Source organism: Orcinus orca, chromosome 19, assembly GCF_937001465.1.
Source record: "Orcinus orca chromosome 19, mOrcOrc1.1, whole genome shotgun sequence".
Classification (NCBI taxonomy): Eukaryota; Metazoa; Chordata; class Mammalia; order Artiodactyla; family Delphinidae; genus Orcinus; species Orcinus orca.
In genome coordinates this window covers 28,693,750-28,712,656 of record NC_064577.1, presented here as the reverse complement: position 1 = coordinate 28,712,656, position 18,907 = coordinate 28,693,750, and the positions used below count along the sequence as shown (strand labels likewise).

The 18,907-nt window shown below is 59.6% G+C and overlaps 1 protein-coding gene across 11 annotated transcripts in view; it reads right to left on the bottom strand.

The window, feature by feature from the left end:
• The window catches only part of LLGL2 (LLGL scribble cell polarity complex component 2), a 34,215-nt gene that overhangs the window by 365 nt on the left and 14,943 nt on the right, over positions 1-18,907 (bottom strand). For 4 of the 11 annotated variants that reach the window (XM_033438480.2, XM_049702206.1, XM_049702205.1 and 1 more), the window contains 22 exons: positions 13,342-13,439; positions 11,833-11,914; positions 11,423-11,538; positions 10,893-11,051; positions 8,732-8,894; positions 8,465-8,597; positions 8,094-8,148; positions 7,338-7,492; positions 5,277-5,640; positions 4,895-5,048; positions 4,701-4,805; positions 4,029-4,321; positions 3,780-3,930; positions 3,275-3,425; positions 2,502-2,618; positions 2,221-2,387; positions 1,587-1,851; positions 1,192-1,345; positions 910-938; positions 638-685; positions 364-406; positions 175-236 (listed from right to left, as the gene is read on the bottom strand). In XM_033438480.2, the coding sequence (XP_033294371.1) occupies positions 175-236; positions 364-406; positions 638-685; positions 910-938; positions 1,192-1,345; positions 1,587-1,851; positions 2,221-2,387; positions 2,502-2,618; positions 3,275-3,425; positions 3,780-3,930; positions 4,029-4,321; positions 4,701-4,805; positions 4,895-5,048; positions 5,277-5,640; positions 7,338-7,492; positions 8,094-8,148; positions 8,465-8,597; positions 8,732-8,894; positions 10,893-11,051; positions 11,423-11,538; positions 11,833-11,914; positions 13,342-13,439 (3,064 nt within the window). Of the gene's footprint in view, positions 1-168; positions 237-363; positions 407-637; positions 781-909; positions 939-1,191; positions 1,346-1,586; positions 1,852-2,220; positions 2,388-2,501; positions 2,619-3,274; positions 3,426-3,779; positions 3,931-4,028; positions 4,322-4,700; positions 4,806-4,894; positions 5,066-5,276; positions 5,641-7,323; positions 7,493-8,093; positions 8,149-8,464; positions 8,598-8,731; positions 8,895-10,892; positions 11,052-11,422; positions 11,539-11,832; positions 11,915-13,341; positions 13,440-18,907 lie in introns of those variants that run through there. The other 7 variants (XM_049702207.1, XM_004275706.4, XR_004486364.2 and 4 more) reach the window with 7 other exon arrangements.

Below are 18,907 nucleotides of genomic sequence, written 5' to 3'. Positions count from 1 at the left end.
GCCTCAGTCACCCGCCTGAGCCCAGACAGGGAGGTTTTCGGGCAAGTGGGGGTGTGTGTCAGGGCTGGGATAGGCCTAAGGGCCTTGGGGAGCGGGGACGGGGGCTCCTGTCCCTCCTATCCCTCCCCAGGAGCGTGCCCCACCCCACCGTGCAGCAGCACCCAGAGCCCTTACCTCCCCCATTGCTGAGGCCGTACCCCACGGCCACTCGCGGAGAACGCCAATCACCACAGCTCCTGCGTGGGCAAAGACAGGGCCGTCACCGTCCACGGGGGCTACAGACAAGGACCCTCATTCCCAGAGCTCCCCTGGAACGTCTCCCGGCACCAGGGGCCCAGCCCTGCAAGCCTGAGGGTCACTCACCCTCGGTCTCCCTCCAGCGTGCTCTGGATCTCCTTCAGGACTCCTGTGGGGCAGGGGGGCAGGGGGGCAGGGGTGGGGAGCAGAGGCGTGGTGAGGCAAGCTGGGGCTGGGCCAGACACCCCCCTTTCTGCCCCTTCTACTGATGGGGTGAACGGGACTGCCCTCCTTCAGGAAAACGGCCCTCGTTCCCAGCCTGGCCTTCCAAGCACGCTCCCACCCTCCGCCCCGCACATCCCCCCTGCCAGCCAGCCCACCAGCACCTGCCCTGACTCACTCTCGTCATTGAGCAGAGCGTGCTCCATCACGGGGCCCGACCTCCTCTCTGGAAGATAGAGGCCAGGCCAGGTGAGCCTTGGGCCCTCCTCTGCCCCAGCTCCCTGCTTCTGGGGGTGGGGTTGCTGAAGCCTGAGCCCAGGACTGGAAGGGAAGCTGTTTCGACTCCCAGCCCGAACACCACCTGCTCACCTGGGATCCCCTTCCCTCCCCAGGTGTGCTCACAACGCCTCGGCCCCCACACGCCCCTGGCCCCCGAGAGGCCTGTCTTACCCTCTCCATCACTCTGGCTCCCTGAATTCCTGTGGAGAAGAGACAGTAAGGATGGGGGGCCACTAGGCTCCCCGTGCTGGAAAGCCCTGGTCCCGTGAAGAATGAGGTCGACTGACCAACTTGCGTGGGAGGGTGGGGCATACAAAGGGGGGCAAGGAGGCAGAGCTGGGAGGGTGGGCTGAGTTCACGGGGGAAGGGGACTCTGACCAGCCCCCAGGGGGCACCCCAGGGAGGGTGGGGTGAGGAGGGGCTGGAGCAAAGGCCACCTGGCCTCTTACCCACCTGGCTCGGCCCGAGGCCTTTTCAGGGCCCGATCTGTCGCGGAGACGGCTGTGGTTCTTCGTTTCTGCTGAATCCACCAGGCACCGGGGCTCAACCAGCCACTTGGTGGAGAGAGAGAAGCGCTCAAACTCGGAGGGTGAGATCAGGTAGAAACCTGGGGGGCGGAGAAGCCTGGCAGGTGAGGCCAGCCTGAGTCTCCCGGACCTTGCGGCTGCCAACAGAGCTGCCCCCGCAGAGGGGATTAGGGGCCAGAGGCTCCCAAAGTTCTCTGCCTGAGGAGCCTGGCCTTGACCGGAATACCCCCGACTGCCCTTCCCAGCAGCCCTCGCAGCAGAGCAGGAGCCCCAAACGCAGCCCTGCGGGCAGAGGTCCCGACGTGCCCACTGCCTGCACACCTTGGCCATATTTGGTGAAGACGCAGGAGGCGATGCCGCTGACGTCCTCCCGGCGGATGCAGCTGTACCGCACCTGGGGCTTGAGCAGGGGCAGCGAGACCACCTGGATGTCGCCCAGGTTGGTGAGGACAGCCAGGTGGTGCTCCCCGTAGTCCTCGGCTCGACAGCTGCCGAAGCGGGCCGCACTGACCCGCCGCACCCGCGAGCCCTCCAGGGCGGTCAGCTTCAGCTTCAGCCTGGCACTGACCTTGGGCAGCGTGAACACCTAGGGCACAGGGCAGCCGGTCACGCCTGAAGCCAGACCAGTTTGCAGAGCTTCGTCCAGTCAAACGAGGACTTCCCGCTTCCCTGCCCGAGGCTGCCGCTGGGCCTGGCCCTCAGACGTGTGGTCGCTGCACTCAGACTGCGAGGACGCCAGTCCCTGTTTGTGTTTTCTGTCCCTTCCCCAGACATAGGTCCTGCTTCAGTGTCCCCACCACTGACCCTGGGGTCCGGGGCTCCATCAAGACCCTGCTTCTTTCCTGTGCCTCTGCAGCCCTCACACAGCAACTACAAACACAACGTTAAGTGAGTCCCAGCCATTGTCGTTTGTGCCAGGGATTCCCGGGGGACCCCAGCTCCTCCCATAAGGCACCTTGAACTGCTCCTCCGACACGACAAGCAGCTGGTGGCTTCCCTGCATGTCGGGGCTCTTTGACAGGTCGTGGGCCACCTCCAGGGGCTCGGGAAGGGGCACGCTGTGTCCGTCCAGCACCAGGATCCCCACCACGGGCGCTCGGTGCATCAGCTGGATCTCCTTGGCTGCGGGGACGGAGGGAGGCGATGGGGCTGGTGGTCGGGCGCAGCACGAGGCCGGAGACACCCTCCCGCTCCCAGCCGAGGCAGACAAGCGCTCTCCCCCCGGCCAGCACTCACCCTGCTCCGCCCGCACCGGCTCATCCATTCTCCGCTCGGCGGGGGGCACGCGCAGGGCAAAGGCGTAGATGGTACCTCCATTGGTGCCAGCCCACAGCGAGGGGCAGTGGCGGGAGCCTGCCAGGAGGCAGAGGTTTACATCTAACCCCTGGCTCTGGGGGTCAGGGGGAGCCAGGAGACCTGGCTCACTACCTGTGTGACTCCAAGGTCAAGTCAGCAAACTTTCATAAACCTCAATTTCTTCCTCTGTAAAATGGAGCTGCTGTGGGCCCTGCCTACCTCCTGGGTGTAGACGAAAAAGGTTGGGAAGGCTCTCTGACAACCCAGAGCCCCATGCAGATGATGCCAAACCCGGGACAGCTCGGCCCTCGAGATACAGCAGCAGACAGCCCTCAGCCCACCCTTGGCCTGGCAGGAGAAGAGAAACAGCCAGGGAGCTTCTAGAGGGCCTACTGGGTACCAGCAGGCACGTGGCACGTCCCAACGCTCGCAGCCACTCTAGGAGGAAGCTATCCCTCCATTTTACAGGGGGAGAAGCGAGACCCAGAAAGGCTAAGTGACACGTCCAAGGTCACACTTCTAGAGAGTGGTGGAGCCTGGATACGAAGCCGGGGCGATCAGACTCGGAGACCCAGGCACGGGAGGGAAAGGGGCGGGCGAGGGCTCCAGTCTCCCCTTGCTCACAGGGGGAACCCCTCTTAGGGGTGCACCAGCCAGCAGCCTCCGACACGCCCTCACGCCAGAGGGCCCCCCACCTCAAGCTGGCCACTCACTGTCCCGCAGGTAGGTGTCAGCGAAGTAGAGGGTCCGGACAAAGCCCGTGAAGGAGTCCTCCGCCGAGCGGGCCTCGATCTTGCGCTGCACGGGCGCCAGCTCCATGTTCTGGAGGCCAGTCCTCTCTGCCCTGCTGCTCCCCTCCTGCACCTGCAGTCGAGTGGGCCAGGCCTGAGGGTGGGCTCTCGCCTTCCTTCCCGGGGGCATCAGATTGCTCAACAGCGAGCCTTCCGGGAAGAGTGGCCACAGCCCCTGCCACAACCTGCCTGGTAATACTGACTGAGGACGTGGCCCTGAGGCACTACAATGACTGCCTTTCACACTTAGGGAAGCCGAGGCACAGAGAAGCAGTGCGGCGGATCCGAGGTCACAGGGTTGGTGGGGGTCGGGGGTGGCCCAGAGCCCGTGTCTATGGCCAAAGCAGGCGGGGCAGGGAGGGGTGGTGGGGACCTGCCGCTGGCTGCTCCGGGCTCTGCCCGGGCTCGTGTCCGGCCCCGGCCTCACCTCTCCCGGAGGGCCAGCAGGCCGCCGCTTCCTGCTGGACACCCGGCTGCGACGTATCCGGCGGAAGGACTGGCGCAGGGACTTCTTCAGGGACTTCACACGGGACAGCGGGCCCTCCAAGGCTAGCTGGTCATTGGGGTGCAGCGTGCACCTGGGGGGACGATGGGCCATCAGCGTGGCCAGGGCCTGAGGGACCTTGCCAATCCAGGCACCAATCCCAGACCCGGCCACCCCGGGAGGTCTGCTCACTTGACAAAGACCTGCCGCCGCTGCTGGTGGTCAAAGAGGCCAAAGCCGTGGCTGGTGCCGAAGGCCACGAGCCGCCACTCGGAGTGCAGGGCCAAGGAGGTGACCACAGCCGGGGGCTGGCACTGCACCAACACAAAGGGCTGGAAGCCGGGCTCGAAGTGCACGGGCCCTGGGCGGGCACACAGGCGCTCGTGCCCCTTCCAGCGGTAGCCCTCCTGGTCCTGCAGCAAGTCGGCCTCCACCTGCTCCACCGCGTGCTCCGCCGCCTCGTCATTCAGCTCCAGCACCAGCACCTGGGCGGGGCGGCAGATGGGCTGAACCACCCCCCCGGCACCAAGGGACGGACGGCAGGACCTCAGGGACCCTAACGGCAGGGGCGGCAAAGGACCCAAGCTCCACGCCAAGGCCAAGGGTCAGAAGTGCCCAACCTCTGGCTCTTAATCCTGATTTCTGGAGGAGAAAGGCCTCCCTCTAATGGGAGCAGGGAACTTCCATTCACTGGGAGGAATCAGAGCCACAGGGGCAGGGGATGCACCAGGGGGGCGCTCAGGAAGCTGGTTCCTGGCCCTGCTGCCCCCCAAGACTGAGAAGGAAGCTCGTGGGCCTGGACGCTGCCCGAAGTCACCTGATGAGCCCTCCCCACGGCTCCGTACGCCCAGCCCGGCCTGCTACCTGCCCTGCTGTGCCGGCCACAGCCAGGTAGCCACTGTATCTGCAGAGGAAAATCTTCTGGATGCCCAGCCGGGGATCGTCGCTGTAGGGGTCGAAAGAGCCCACCTGACAAGGGAGAAGAGCTCCGTGAGGGGCCCTAAGTGCTGGGCCTGGCCTATCCCCGCCCTCCCTGGTTCCCAGGCTCCGGGCCTCACCTTGCGGAGGGGGGGCCACTCGTCCTCACCCTGGGCACTGAGGCTCTCGCTGGGGTCTGTGTCGGTGAGGAACACCCGTACCGTGCTGAGCTTGTAGAGCAGCCGCAAGCAGACGCCCGAGGCATCCCAGAACCGCACTGTGCCGTCCTCGTGCCTGTGGGCAGAGCCCGCCTGTTGCCCGTGAGGAGGATGCCGGGCCAGAGGAGCCCGAGGCATCCCAGAACCGCACTGTGCCGTCCTCGTGCCTGTGGGCAGAGCCCGCCTGCCGCCCGTGAGAAGGATGCCGGGCCAGAGGAGCCCGGGACTGGCACGCACACCCCCCGAGCTCTGCTCCCACCCCACACGTCCCACTAGGCAGGAGAGTACGATCAACGTCACCTACCCCGTGAGCAGCAGGTCCCTCTGGGGTGGGGCCGGGGCCAGGCTGGTGCCACCGTCGATGGGCCACTCCTGGAGGAGATGACGGAGAAGTTCATGGGCGAGCCTGGCTCTGGGCTGGGGCGGGGCTGGGGCCGGGGCCAGACCTACCATGGTGGAGAAGTGTGTGTTCTGCCGGCTGCCGGCAGCGATGATGCGCTCCCACAGCTTCAGGGGGATGTTGGAGACATGGTGGGAGCAGGTGATGGCGGAGCAGTGCAGGGAGGCCAGGTAGGGAGGCTGGACCAGCGGCCAACCAGCCGTCTGCAGGTCAATCACGACCAGCTCCTCCTCAGCCAGCACTACCAGGGCATAGGGGTCATCAAGGGCTGTGGGGACAGGCCAAGGGTCAGAGGCTGCAGGAGCCACTGGGAAGCCGTCTGTCCAGCCTGGCCCTGTAGAACCTGAGGCTCTAGGGTTGGAGCCAGGGAACCCACATTTTAAAAGCAAGCTCCAGATCCAACAACGCATAAAAAGAATTATATGCCATGACTAAGTGGGATTTATCCCAGGTATGCAAGGCTGCGTCAACTTTCGAAAAACCATTAATGAAACCCATTGCATCAAGAGGCTAAAAAAGAGAAATCGGGAACTCCCTGGCAGTCCAGTGATTAGGACTCTATGCTCTCACTGCCAAGGGTCCGGGTTCAATTCCTGGTCGGGGAACTAAGATCCCACAAGCCGTGTGGTGTGGCCAAAAAAAAAAAAGAAAAATCACATGATCATAGCGATAGATGCAGAAAAACTATTTGACAAAACCCAACATCTATTTATGATTAAAAAAAAAACTCTCAGTAAACTAGGAATAGAGGGGAACTGCCTCAACTCGATAAAGAATATCTACAAAAAACCTACGGCAGGCTTCCCTGGTGGCGCAGTGGTTGAGACTCTGCCTGCTGATGCAGGGGACGCGGGTTCGTGCCCGGGTCTGGGAAGATGCCACATGCCGCAGAGCGGCTGGGCCCGTGAGCCATGGCTGCTGAGCCTGCGTGTCCGGAGCCTGTGCTCCGCAACGGAAGAGGCCACAACAGTGAGAGGCCCGCGTACCGCTAAAAATAAAAACAAAAAAAAACAAAAAACCTACGGCTAATGTAATACTTAATGGTCAGAAACGTGAAGCTTTCCCACTGAGATCAGGAACAAGGCAAGGTTGCCTCCTCTCACCACTCATTTTCAAGTACTAGCTAATGCAATAAGACAAGAAAAGGAAATAGAAGGCATACAGATTGGGAAGAAAGAAGTAAAACCGTCTTTGTTCACAGATGACATGATCATCAATGTAGAAAACCTAAAAGAATCGACCAAAAACTGGCCCTGGCTCCCACCATACTGTCAGGTATGAGGAGGGAAGAAGAGGCTGAGAAAGGAGGAAAAGCAGGTTCAGAGTCTCCCTCCAAAGGGCCACTGGTGAGGCTGGGAGAACACAGCCCAGGGTGTCCTGAGCAGGCCTGCCTCCCTCACCTGGAGGCCTCGGGCCTGTCAGGTCAGAGTCATCTAGGGAGGAGGCCCACCCTCCTGGAGATCTCCCACTAGGCCTCCTCTCTAGGTTTTGACACCAGCCCTTTCTGGTCTTGCCTGTCACCCAATTTAGAAAGCTGACTCAGGGCTTTGTTGGCCTGGCTGAGTTCCAGGACACCAGCTCAGCTGGCCCACACTGCTACCTGCCCCACCCCACAAGGAGGGCTTCACCATGTCCAGGCCAGGAGCCCTTTGCCTCAGCCAGGTGGGTGTTAAGCCCAACAGTGCAGACCTGCCCACCTTTGGGCCAAGTCCCAGCTGAGCTGGGGAAGGGCAAAGAGAGCTTGGGGTGGATGGGAGGCGTGGCCAGCAAGGACAAACCACAGGCCAGCGGGGAAGGAGAGGGAGCAGCCTCGGGGACACAAAGAGGTGCAGTGGGACCTAGGGACTCAGGGGTGGCAGCTTTGGGAACGCCTGCAGGCCCTTCCTCTTTGCTTATGGATGGGGGTGGGCTGGATCCCCACACCTCCTGGTGGCCTGCCCTTCACACTCACTCCCGCTCGCCTACCAGCCTCAGGGTTCGCCTCAATGAGGACAGTGAAGTCGATGACGCGGGAGGTGAAGTCAAAGGCTGTCTGCTGGCCGTTGTGGATGACTGAGATGCAGTGGCGGTCCCCATAGCTGGCCCGTGGCATGCCGCCCTGGAAGATGGTGAAGGGCAACCTGGCAGGCACAGAAGAGCAGGGGGTGGGCTGCTGACACCGCCCCAGAAGCCAAGGGCTGAGCCAGCCGTGGGGTGGCCCTGTGACTGGCCTCTGCAGCAGGGCCTGGCATGAGGGCTGGCCTCAGTGTAAGTGCTCACTCAAAGTTCCCAGGAGGGGCTGGAGCGGACCCCCGTCTCTTCCCAACTCAACAGCCCCAGAGAACTTGGGGGCCAGCAGTGGAGCACGCAGGCTGCAGGCTCTGAGTCTCTGCCACCACTCCCGTTTCAACCAGAGTGCCCTCTGTCCCCCTTTTCTGCTTATACATCAGGTCTCCTTGTATGATTCTGTTTGAAGAAACAGGTCTGCTCCTAAGACAGAGTTTGGAACCTGCTGGTCTGAATCATCTCTCCAGGAGGGTGGAAGGGAAAGAATGGGAATGAGTTTTCAGGAATTAGTCGGAGAGAGGTATGAACGGCACCCCCCTCCCTTCCCTGGAGACCCGGATATGAGACCTAAAGGCAGTCACTAGGCACCATCTCCCCCAGGCAGAGGTTTGAGCAGCCTTTCCAGCTCCCCAGGAAAGCTCTAGAAAGGGAACAGGACAGAGCACTGATACCTACCCCTGCTTGGTGGTCAGCCAGAAGATTTTGGTAATAGCTTTGCAAGGAAAAGGGCCTAAAAGAAAAGGAAATACCTTGAACGGCCCTCCCGCTCTCAAGAGGCCCGCGGGTCTGCAGCACAGATCCCGCAAACCTGCGGAGCAGATCTAGGCTTGGGAGTCTCACTGTGAGCAGTTCCCAGAGAAAGTCACAGTGCGTCTCAGAAAACCCGCTGTGTGGCTTCGGACACAGCCTTCACCATCTCTGGGCCCCAGGTTTTGCTTCTATGAGTTGGACACCTACATCTGAAAGCAGGAGAGACCGACTGGGGCCAGAGAGGACACCGCCTTGCTCACTGGAAGGCGGTCCCAGGTGGCGGGCAGAGCACTGACCGTAAGGCACACAGCTGCGCAGGGGCTCCGGTTGCAGGGTGTCACTGGACACGGGCCACTGGCAGTAGCTGCCGTCAGAATGGCAGCTGACAATCAGATGGCCGTCCCGCTGCCAGCAGACGTTCTCCAGTTGCTTCACGGTGGGAAAGGAGAGAGGGTGCGCGAAGGCTGGGATCAGGGGTGCGGTCCCATCGCCTGCACCCCCATGCCTCAGACGGGGGCTGGATGTGTTATGTGGGGCCTGGGAGAACCATGTGGCACCCCTACCTGGCTGCTGAGGAAATGACAGAGCACACAGCTGCCCTGTAGGTCCCAGATGACGACAAGGCCCCGGCTGTAGCCAATGAGGATCTGGTTGGGGTCCCGAGGATGTTCCTGCAGAGCCTCCACCATCTCAAATGCCCGCCTGTGGCGGACCTCCTCTGGCAACCTGGGCGAGGGGAGCACCGTGAGCCCACGTCACCGTCCACCGATGGGGCACGGCTGAGAGCATGGCACAGCCATGCCCGGCATCCCCGAAGCAGCGGGCACGGAATGTGCCAGCGCGGAAAGGCTGCCAGGACACGTCATCAAGGGGAGAGAGAAGCAACGCATAGAACAGGGCAGCGATAGAGAAAACCCCCTAAGGATGCAAACGCAGGTGGCACAACTATAAGGAAAAGCAAGGAAGTGGTTTCCAGAAAAGTCGATGTGGTGGTCACCTCTGGGGAAGGGAGGGAGCTGTGACAGAGAAGGGCAGGTGGGGGACCCTGGGGGCCTGGCAAAATTTTGTGTTTGCCCAGAGTTGGCTGCAGAGATGCTCACTTAACAAGAATCCATTAAACTGTACATTCAAACCTAGTGCATTTCGGCAAGGTGTTGGTGTTTCATTAAAAAAAAAAAGTTTTTAAGACATACAAAACAAAACTCTCTATATCAGTTGGCCTGGCCTTGAGCCTTGACCCCCTCTTCCTTTTCTGGGCCTGGAATGCTGATGTGAAGTTCGGAGGTGCTACACCAACAGAAGACCGTGAGGTGGCAGGCACAGGACCAAACGCCAATACCGAGCAGGGCGAGTAGGAAATGGAAACAGCCTGGATCCCAAGGGCATGTCTACGCTCAAACCCAAACCAAACCCTCTACATTTAGAACAAGATTTAGACCAACAGGAGGGGTTCCCAGGGCACCCAGGCTGGGAAAGCCCAGCAGGGGCTCCTCCTCGACTAGACTCCCACCGGCGCGGGTACGGTGGGCACTGGTACCGCCACACACTGAGGAGCGGGTCCTTCCACCGTCCTGCCCACAGGCCAGGCGCCCCGGCTGAGCACCAGCTGGGCCTGCCACCCTGTAAACAGTCCTGCTCTGACCATGGTCACGCTGCCCTGACTCTACCATGCCCAGTGCTCAGAAGGACCCGGCCCCAAGCAGGAATCCTCCCAACCCAGCAATGCCCAGCCCTGCTTGACCATCACCCGGGGCCTGACGACTATGAGTGTTACAAGCCTGGTCCAGAGCCCTTAGGAAGGTCGGGCATGAAGCAGTTCCACAGCCCAGCACACTGGCCTCCTCCCTGCCCTTTTTTTTTTTTTTGCGGTACGCGGGCCTCTCACTGTTGTGGCCTCTCCCGTTGCGGAGCACAGGCTCCGGACGCGCAGGCTCAGCGGCCATGGCTCACGGGCCCAGCCGCTCCGCGGCATGTGGGATCTTCCCGGACCGGGGCATGAACCCGTGTCCCCCGCATCGGCAGGCGGACTCTCAACCACTGCGCCACCAGGGAAGCCCTCTCCCTGCCCTTCTTCACTGCAGAACACTCCACGGCCATCAACCTGGCTCCCGTGGGCTCCTGCTGGACTCCTCCATCCCCTCCTGTTTTGGGCCCTGGCCCCCCCCCCTCCACACCCAGACCTGATCTGACTCCCTCTCTCCCACGGACACCACCATTAACGAGCAAAGATTCTGAAACGATCTCAAGAAACCTACAGGTTGTGGCCGCCAGGGATTTGGGGCCATGGAGCCTGCAGGCAAACGAACATGTGGCAGAGACTCCAAAGCACACGCATCAGCAGAAGCTGCCCGGCTGATGCAGGGAGGTCTGGGCCCCATCTGCCCCACTGTGGAGCCCCGGGGCTTTGAAAGAAGTGGTATCTGTGCCAAGAACGCTGGACTGAGAGCTGGTATCATTGCACAATCATTTTGAGCCTTGTTTTCCTTTTAAATGAGGTGACAAGTTACTCCCAAGACCCCTTTTAGTGCTGGGATGCTAACTCTTTTTTGGGGGTGAGATTCTCAATTTGGGGGACAGGTGGAGCTGAGAGTCTGTCCTCCCATCCCTACAGACTTCCCAGGAGAGAAATCATAAGCTCCTGAGGCATAACCGGGATGGAAAGGAGAAGGCCACTCGAGGGGACAGGTTCCTTAGGGCACGAGGGTCTCCGGGCCTGGGGCTCACCGCTGCAGCACAGCATCTGAGCTGATCGTCTGGTCCTCCAGCGCGCGGAAAGCCGGCAGCTGCACCACGAACACACTGCCGCTCTCGGTGCCCAGGTAGAGCAGCTGGCAGGAGGAATGCGGCAGGACCACGGTGATCTGCGTGGCACTGGGGGCGGCCCTGCAGAGGGAATGATGGCCCGTGAGCTGGCCCTGCCCAGGCAGGGGGGACCCACAGATAGGATCCCCCACTCCCTCAGCGGCCCCAGGGAAGGCCATGCCTGCGGTGGGGAAGCAGGCCGGTGAGGTCCTTTGATGGGGTCCAGCTACTCAGGCCCGGACAAACATACTGGTTTTTTTTCTGCCAAGACAGGAGACAGATGGCAGAGAGCTGGGGCTAAGAAGCAGAAAAAAATCCCTTGGCGCCTCCCACGTAGGCTCTGTGTGGGGATGGGGGGAGGCGGGCCGCAGCCCTGCCAGCTCCTCCCAGGGCACCCTGGAGTTGGCGCACGGGTCAGGCTGGCTAGGAGAGCAAGAAGACTGAGTTCTTACCCTGGGGGGCCACGCAGCGTGAAACTCTCATCTTCCTGCAGCTCTGACACCCCGCCTTTGACCTTCAGGCTCCACAGGTGCAGGCTGTTGTCATCCAGCAGGGTGACCAGCTGGCACTAGGCAGGAAACGGGGCAGAAGCGTGCTGTCTCGTTAACCAGGGAGGGACAGCATTCACCGTGACCTTTACACACTGGGGCGGCCCAGCCTGTGCGGGTCATTTCCCAGAGCCCCAGAACCAAGAGACCCCCGGCTCCTGTTAGGGTGGCCGTGAACCGCAGCTGGGGAAAGACAGGTTTGTCCCGGGTCCTCCCATCAGCACCAAACCCAGGGCCACCAAACGCCTGCCTTTCCATACGTCCTTTCTGGAAGATGGGAAAGTAAGAAGGGCATGGGGGCAGGGGGGCCTCACCTGGCCAGGCAGGAAGTGGATCTGCACTACCGCATTGTTCTCACGGTGCAACCCCATGAACTCCACCCCTGGGGCACCGTAGCTGGGAGCAGCAGGCTCAGGAAAAGCTCCACAAGGCCGGACCCCACCCCTCGGCCTGCCCGCTGGGCCCACGTGGCAAGGAGTGTAAATACCCAGCAGCAGAGAAGGGCTGCTGGGGGCGGGGGTGGGGGGGCGCGGGGGGGATGTTTAGGGTGGGGAGGGGACAGCGGGGGGCCTGCCCTGAAGGCACCGGGCCAGTAACCTGACCCCTGAGGGTAAAGCCAGCCAACCAGGGAGAGCTGTCGCAGCCAGGAGGGGTGAAGCATTATCCTGGCAACTGTTAGGCTGTTCACTGTACCCCTGTCCCCTGCCCCACCGAAACCCATAAGCTGAACTGCAACAGACTGTCAGCTACCACGTGGTGGCACCTGTGAGAAGACGCACAGGGCACCCGTGGGCCCGCCTACAGCAGCCATGGCCGTGAGCCTTGGCGCTGAGAATCATAACCGGGATATGGCCGTGGCCTGGCAATGATTAACCACCTAAGGAAGGGCTGAGCCGATGGAAGCTGGGCCTCTGCCCTCCTGTGTACACACCCCCTGCAGCCTCGTGCTGCTGACTTGCACCCCCAGGCTCCCTGCACCTGCCCTGCAGCAGTGGAGGGAGTTACAGCTTTACTGGAGGAGGTGGCGGCGGCTGGACTCTCCACGGGTGGTCCCCCACCTCCCAATTCCCCTAGGTCCCACCCTGGCTCACCCTGGGGGCTCAGGTCAGATTCAGGGGTGGGACTCCCAGACTCGTAGCGCAGCCTAGGCCAGAGGAGCCAAGCAGCGATTCCCCATCCTGGGACCTGTGGGCTTGCCTCTGAAAAGGACCCACTGGACCACATCCAGCCGCAGGCCAGGGAAAGACTGTCCCCACCAACTAGGAGTCCTCTCCCCTCTCCGGGTGTGTGTGTGTGTGTGTGTGTGTGTGTGTGTGTGTGTGTGTGTGTGTGTGTGTGTGTGTGTGTGTGTGTGTGTGTGTGCGTGTGTGTGTGTGTGCGTGTGTGTGTGCGCGCGTGTGTGTGTGTGCGCGTGTGTGCGCGCGTGTGTGTGCGCGCGCGTGCGCGCGTGTGTGTGTGTGCGCGTGCGCGCGTGTGTGAGCGCGCGCGCGCGCAGGGGGTGTGCAGGGTCGGGGGTAGAATCTGGAAGAGCATCTGGCTTAGCACAGCTCCTCTAACCCAAGGCCACCCCGTCTCTGGTTTGGACTGAGCCCTGGGCCCCGTCTACTGATCCTTTGGGGGTGGGGCCCATCCCCAGCCTCCACTTACTGCATTCGGGGCTGACTCCTAAGAGGGTATTTGGAACGTCCGGGAACAAGAGGGGTCATCTGCAACTTGCTTTTCTATGGACAGTTAGGGGAGTCCTTCCTGAATCTCACCAATGCCAAGGCCCCTGGCCCTTCCAGGGCATCCCTGGGTGGGAGCTGGGAGCATGGAAAGGATACAGCTTGATGGCTCCGGAGCGGGTGCCGATGGCCAGGATGCGCAGAGAGGGGCTGTAGCCGAGGGCGCTGGGCTGGTGCGGGAAGCCATGCTCCACCGTCTGCAACGAGAACCAGGCAGGCACAGGCCTGTAGACGTGTCCCCTCTGCCCCTCCATGGCCGGGGGCAGGGGGTCAGTGCCGGAGGGAGGAGCCGCAGCAGAGAGCCACCCCCAGCAGGAAGAAGGAATTCAGTCTCGTTCAGGTCCCCACCTGGACCCACCCGGGCCCCACCCTCAGTCCAGTTCTGACCCGGTCCTTGGCCACATGATGCTCCCTGGGAGCGCATTCTCCCGGGACACCGTGCTGGCCCCTTGCTCTCCAGGAACTCTGACCTGGTTCCTCCACCACCCGTACTGTGGGCCACCCACCCAGCCCTCCTGCAGGGGTGCGGGGGAAGCTCTGGGGGGCTGGCACAGGGGAGGCTCCAGGTGGCTCAGGAAGCCCAGCTGCACTGCAGCTCCAGGAGGGGCCCTGGGGTCTGATGGAACCCACAGCTGCCCTTCCCGACTCTGAGCCCCGCGAGGCTCCCCCAGCACTGAACATCTGCTCTGTCTCAAGTGCCTCATTGCCACTGTGAGTTCTCTTCCACCATCCTCCCAGGGAGGACGCTTCTGGAGTGTTGTTGCAGACACATGCCTTGGCTCAGTTCTTCTTACAGAAATAATACACATTGTAGAAAACTTGGAACATATAAAGGAGTTTGAAAAAGAAGACAAAATCACCCACACTCCCCAAACTGGAGTAACCCTTCCTAACAAGGGTGTGTATCCGACTGTAAGCGTGTATGGGCCTATACTTAAAAACAGACACCTCAGAGAAAGACAAATACTGTATGATATCACTTATATGTGGAATCTAAAAAATACAACAAACTAGTGAATATAACAAAAAAGAAGCAGACCCACAGATAGAGCGAACACACTAGTGACTACCAGTGGGGAAGGGTGTTAAATTTTTTTTTAGACTTTGGGACTTCCCTGGTGGTCCAGTGGTTAAGACTCGGCGCTTCCACTGCAGGGGGTGAAGGTTCAATCCCTGAACTAAGATCCTGCATGGAGCGCGGTATGGCCAACAAAAAGAAAATTTTATACATATATATATATATATATATATAATTTTTAATGTTTTAAATAAAAAATATGAATAAAATAAAATAAAAACATATAGGAAAGGACAAAAAAAAACCCCAGAGACCTATCTGGGACCATGCCACAAGAATATACATACAGACACAGAGCTCTGTGGTCTGTCTTTCCACCTATAGCCAGCCCAGGCTGTTAAAAGCAGTAAAACGACTTTTATTTTTCATTTTCGTCGCACGGTATCGGTATGGCTTGCAGGATCTCAGTTCGCCAACCAGGGATTGAACCCGGGCCACGGGCAGTGCCGAGTCCTAACCACTAGACCACCAGGGAACTCCCTAAAACGACTTTTAAACGGCTGAAGAATATTCCTCAGGGGGAGGTGCCCTAACTCACCAGGCCTCTGTTATTGAACATTTACTTTGTTTTCAGAGGTTTTGTAATTGCCAGTTGCATCGATGACTATTCTTGGGCTCCTATCTCTGCCTGCAACTCAGTATTTCCTCAGGCAGGTGTCCCAGGGGTGGAATTACAGATTAAAGAGGTATGGATGTAAGCACTAGAGATTGAGATCGACAAACCATCTTCGGGAAGGTTTTCAGTTGTTTCTCAGTCAGCTAACCCCACTCTGCCCCACCCCATCCAACCCGCCAGGGGATACTGAACCTGTAGAGCTATAGATTCGAGCAGGACAGAGGATGCCAGCCAGCGATTTCAAAGTTTTGTGTTTTTTTTTTTTTTTTTTTTGCGGTACGCGGGCCTCTCACTGTTGCGGCCTCTCCCGTTGCGGAGCACAGGCTCCGGACGCGCAGGCTCAGCGGCCATGGCTCACGGGCCCAGCCGCTCCGTGGCATGTGGGATCTTCCCGGACCGGGGCACGAACCCGCGTCCCCTGCATCGGCAGGCGGACTCTCAACCACTGCGCCACCAGGGAAGCCCTGTGTTTTGTTTTTTAAACCATGGAGACTGCCCTGCAGAAAAAGGGTGTCCCAATGAGGCAGCTCTCCTTAGGCCCAAGGCTCTACTCTGGGCTTCACTTGGCCTCCAAGGAGCAGAAACAGATAAGTCGTGGTGACAGCTGGAGCGCCAGCTTAGCAGACCCAACTGCTTTGCTGCCTGCCTGCCCCCAGGCCAGTGGCTCGCGGAAGAGGGGCCCTGTGCTGGGGTTGGCCCAGGGGTGAGAGCTCCAAAGAGTGCCTATTCTGGGGACACGTAGGTGTGAGGGCCCCACAGGCTTGGTTCTCTGCCAGGAACACAGTCTGCCCTGCAAATGGCTGTACCTGGAAGGGTCAGCTGGGAGGGCAGCAGCACACCAGCAGGAGCCTTCCCCCACCCCCCCGCCCTGGCCCGGCCCCCCAGGTTTCTGTTCAGCTATGTCAAAAATGCAGAGCCTGGAAAAGCCTTGGGGAGATAGCAGGGTATCTGGAATGTAAACATTTCCCAGGAAAAGGAGGGCAGGGCTCCTGACTCGGTGTGGGACGAGCTTCCCCAGGAGCCCCCACTAGGCCTTGGCTGGCCCCAGGCTGCTGGGGCCTCGGGAAGTCAGAGGCCCGAGCTCCAGAGAAGGTTCCTGGGATGACAGCCTTCTCCCATCATCCCCAGCAGCCGCAGCTCAGGATCAGCGTCTGGAATTTGGAGGACTCTGGGGGAAACACCCAGCAGGAGCCTGGTGGCCAGCAGGGGCCCAGACCCTGATGTCCAGTATAACAGCCACAAGCCGTGTGTAGATCCTGAGCCCTTGCAATGTGGCAAGGGCCACAGAGGAACTGAACTTTTAATTTTATTTAATTTCTATTAACTTAAATTCAAGGATGGACCCTTAACTCAGTAATTAGAAAACTTCCCAGGTATGTTCTTGGGTTCCAAAGGAACAGGGGCTGGAGTCAGGCAGACCAAAGCTTTGACTCTCCTCTTTCAACTGTAAATCTTCCAAACTCTAAACATAGATCACATATTCCTAAAGAAAATTTAATGGCCAAATTGAGATGTGCTGTAAGTAAAAAATGTACCTTTGTATTAACAACAACAAAAAAATACTAAGAAAAAGTCTAATATCTATTGACTACATGTTGAAACGATAATATTTTGGATATGTTGGATTAAACAGAATATGTTATCAAAATAATGTTACTTGTTTAAAAAATTTTATAATGCGCTTCTACAACATTTTACATTACGTATGTCTCATTATATTCCTAGGGGACCGAGGTGCTCCCCTAGACATTTTTACCTCGGGCATCAGCAGGAAAGTCAAGCCAAAGAGAAAACAGTCTGCAGCTTTTTGTCAGGTGCTCAGGCCACACGTTATCCTATCAACTCGCTGGCAGGAAGTTCTCCTAACATCTCACCTGAGTCATACCTGCTGCGGATCAGCTCTTTTCCCTAACCCAGAGGGAGACAAAGGTCAGGCCCATCGTTCAGTCACTCACACTCATTCCTCATTTCTTCAGGGTCCTGAGGACACTGTGCCACCCCTCACTCCCGAACCACCTTCTTTTCCATAGGCTGGTTTAGAAAGAACAGGAACTGAGTCAGGTCCACGAAACTTAGAATCCCCAATACCGCTTAAAAGGTGACAGGACGAGCTGCTTTGCCTCATTTCACGTGTGGTAACCGGGGTGATGCGAATGACTGCGCTGAGCGGGGCTGTCCTTGGCTCCAACAAGACGAGCCTCAGGACAACCACCTGACCGCCGCTGGAGGGCTCAGCTGGCCTCAAGGCGCACACAAGCCTTGCTTGCCTTCCTTCAAAGGTTCTCCCTCATGCCTTCCTTCAAAGGTTCTCCCTCATTCCCTCATATCCCTCAGGGCATCTTCTCCAAGTTGACCAAGGCTCCCTCAAAATCAAAATGAGGGGAGGGAACTTCATGGTGACCCTGACTGGCTGGGGCCAAGAGGGTGGATTCAAATGTAAATAGCGTGGTGACAGGGGATTCCCCAGGTCCCAGACGGGAAGCGACCGGGCTTCAACATGCAAATAAGACCCACAATCCCTGAATGAGGCAACATGATATGACGTAAAGCGAGTCATGAGGTCAGGGAACTGGTCAAGAAAGGAGGCGCGGGGACCCCAGGCCAGTTACGAGAGGCCCAGGGGGTCTTGCTGGGAATGAGGAAGGGAGTGATTTGGACATGGGGAGAGAACAGAGGTCAGTTAATTGAGGGGAACGGGGAGGAGCTGGACACCCAGGGCCCAAGAAGCCTGGGGAAGCAGGAAGTTTCCACGAGGCCCCTCTGCCTGCGCTCCGGCTGCCTCCCAAGGTGGGGTGTCCTTCCCATCCCCTGGTTCCCCCTCCCTCTGACTCCTAACAGCCTTTTAAGACGTGGTTCCCCCCACTGGAGCAGCAGGTCCACGTGGACAGGGACCCCTCCAGGCTGGTTTAGGGTTTAGGCACAGTTCCAGGACCCCAGAGCATAGAATGTATCTGACCTCCCTTAAAGAAGGCAGTCCCCGGGGCACAGGAGGCGCTCAGCCCCGGGGGGGTCCTGCTGTGGACTTCCAAGGCACACAGCGACCCCATCAGTCCTCCGCCCAGGACAGCGGGCCCGGGTTCCAGGGCGGCCCTCCCAGCCAGAGACCCCAGCCGCCTCCAGCTCAGGTTCAAGCTAGGAGGCTGACCAAAGTGGGGTGTCCTTCCCTACCTCCTGAGCTCAGCATCCAGCCTACCTGGCACTGCCCCCACCCTGCTACCTGGCTCAGGTGACCCGTGCCAAGGGAAGAGAGAACAATGAACTCTTTTGACAGAGAGCTGGGAAAGGAGAGATTTCTAGGAGCCGCCAAACTGCAACATTAGCCCGGTGTGGGAGAGAGAGAAAGCCCGTCTGTCTCACACCGGCTCCGGGACCCCATTTCAGGTTCCCGGAAGGGAGAGAGTAAAGGTGGTTTGTCTGAGAGCCAGGGGGCCCTTCGTCCTGCCCCCAGCAAGGGGGGACCCTGTCCAAGATGGAGGGCTGAGAAGTCCCTAGCACTTGCTGGGGGGGCAGGAAGGAAGGCTGCCCAGGGGCACGGGGTGGGAGGGTGTGCAGGGGGTGGGCTGGGGGACAGGGAGGCACTGCCCCGTACTGGGTGTGGTCAGCCCAGATTCCTGGCGGTGGCAGCAACCTGGCCCTCCCTGTGCGGCTGTCACCTGACACCAGGGGCCCAGCCATGCAAAAGCCAAGACCAAACCGCCTGGGCCAGGACGGGGCAGCTGGTCAGGAACACACTGTTTGTTCAGGGCCTGGGGTGGGGGAGGGTGGCCCAGGCAGGAAGGGCGGCCAGCGGGTTTCACCAGGGGAGGCAGGGCCTCGAGGGTATTTTCAAGGAAGGGGTTTTAATTTAACATGAGCTTACGTCCCCTTGTCTCCTCGGAGTCACTTCCTCCCTCCTGAGGCGCCCAGTGGGTCCCGCAGTTCCCTCATTTGGTCCTCAGTGGCCCTGCTGGCACTGCCAGCTGACCTCTGTC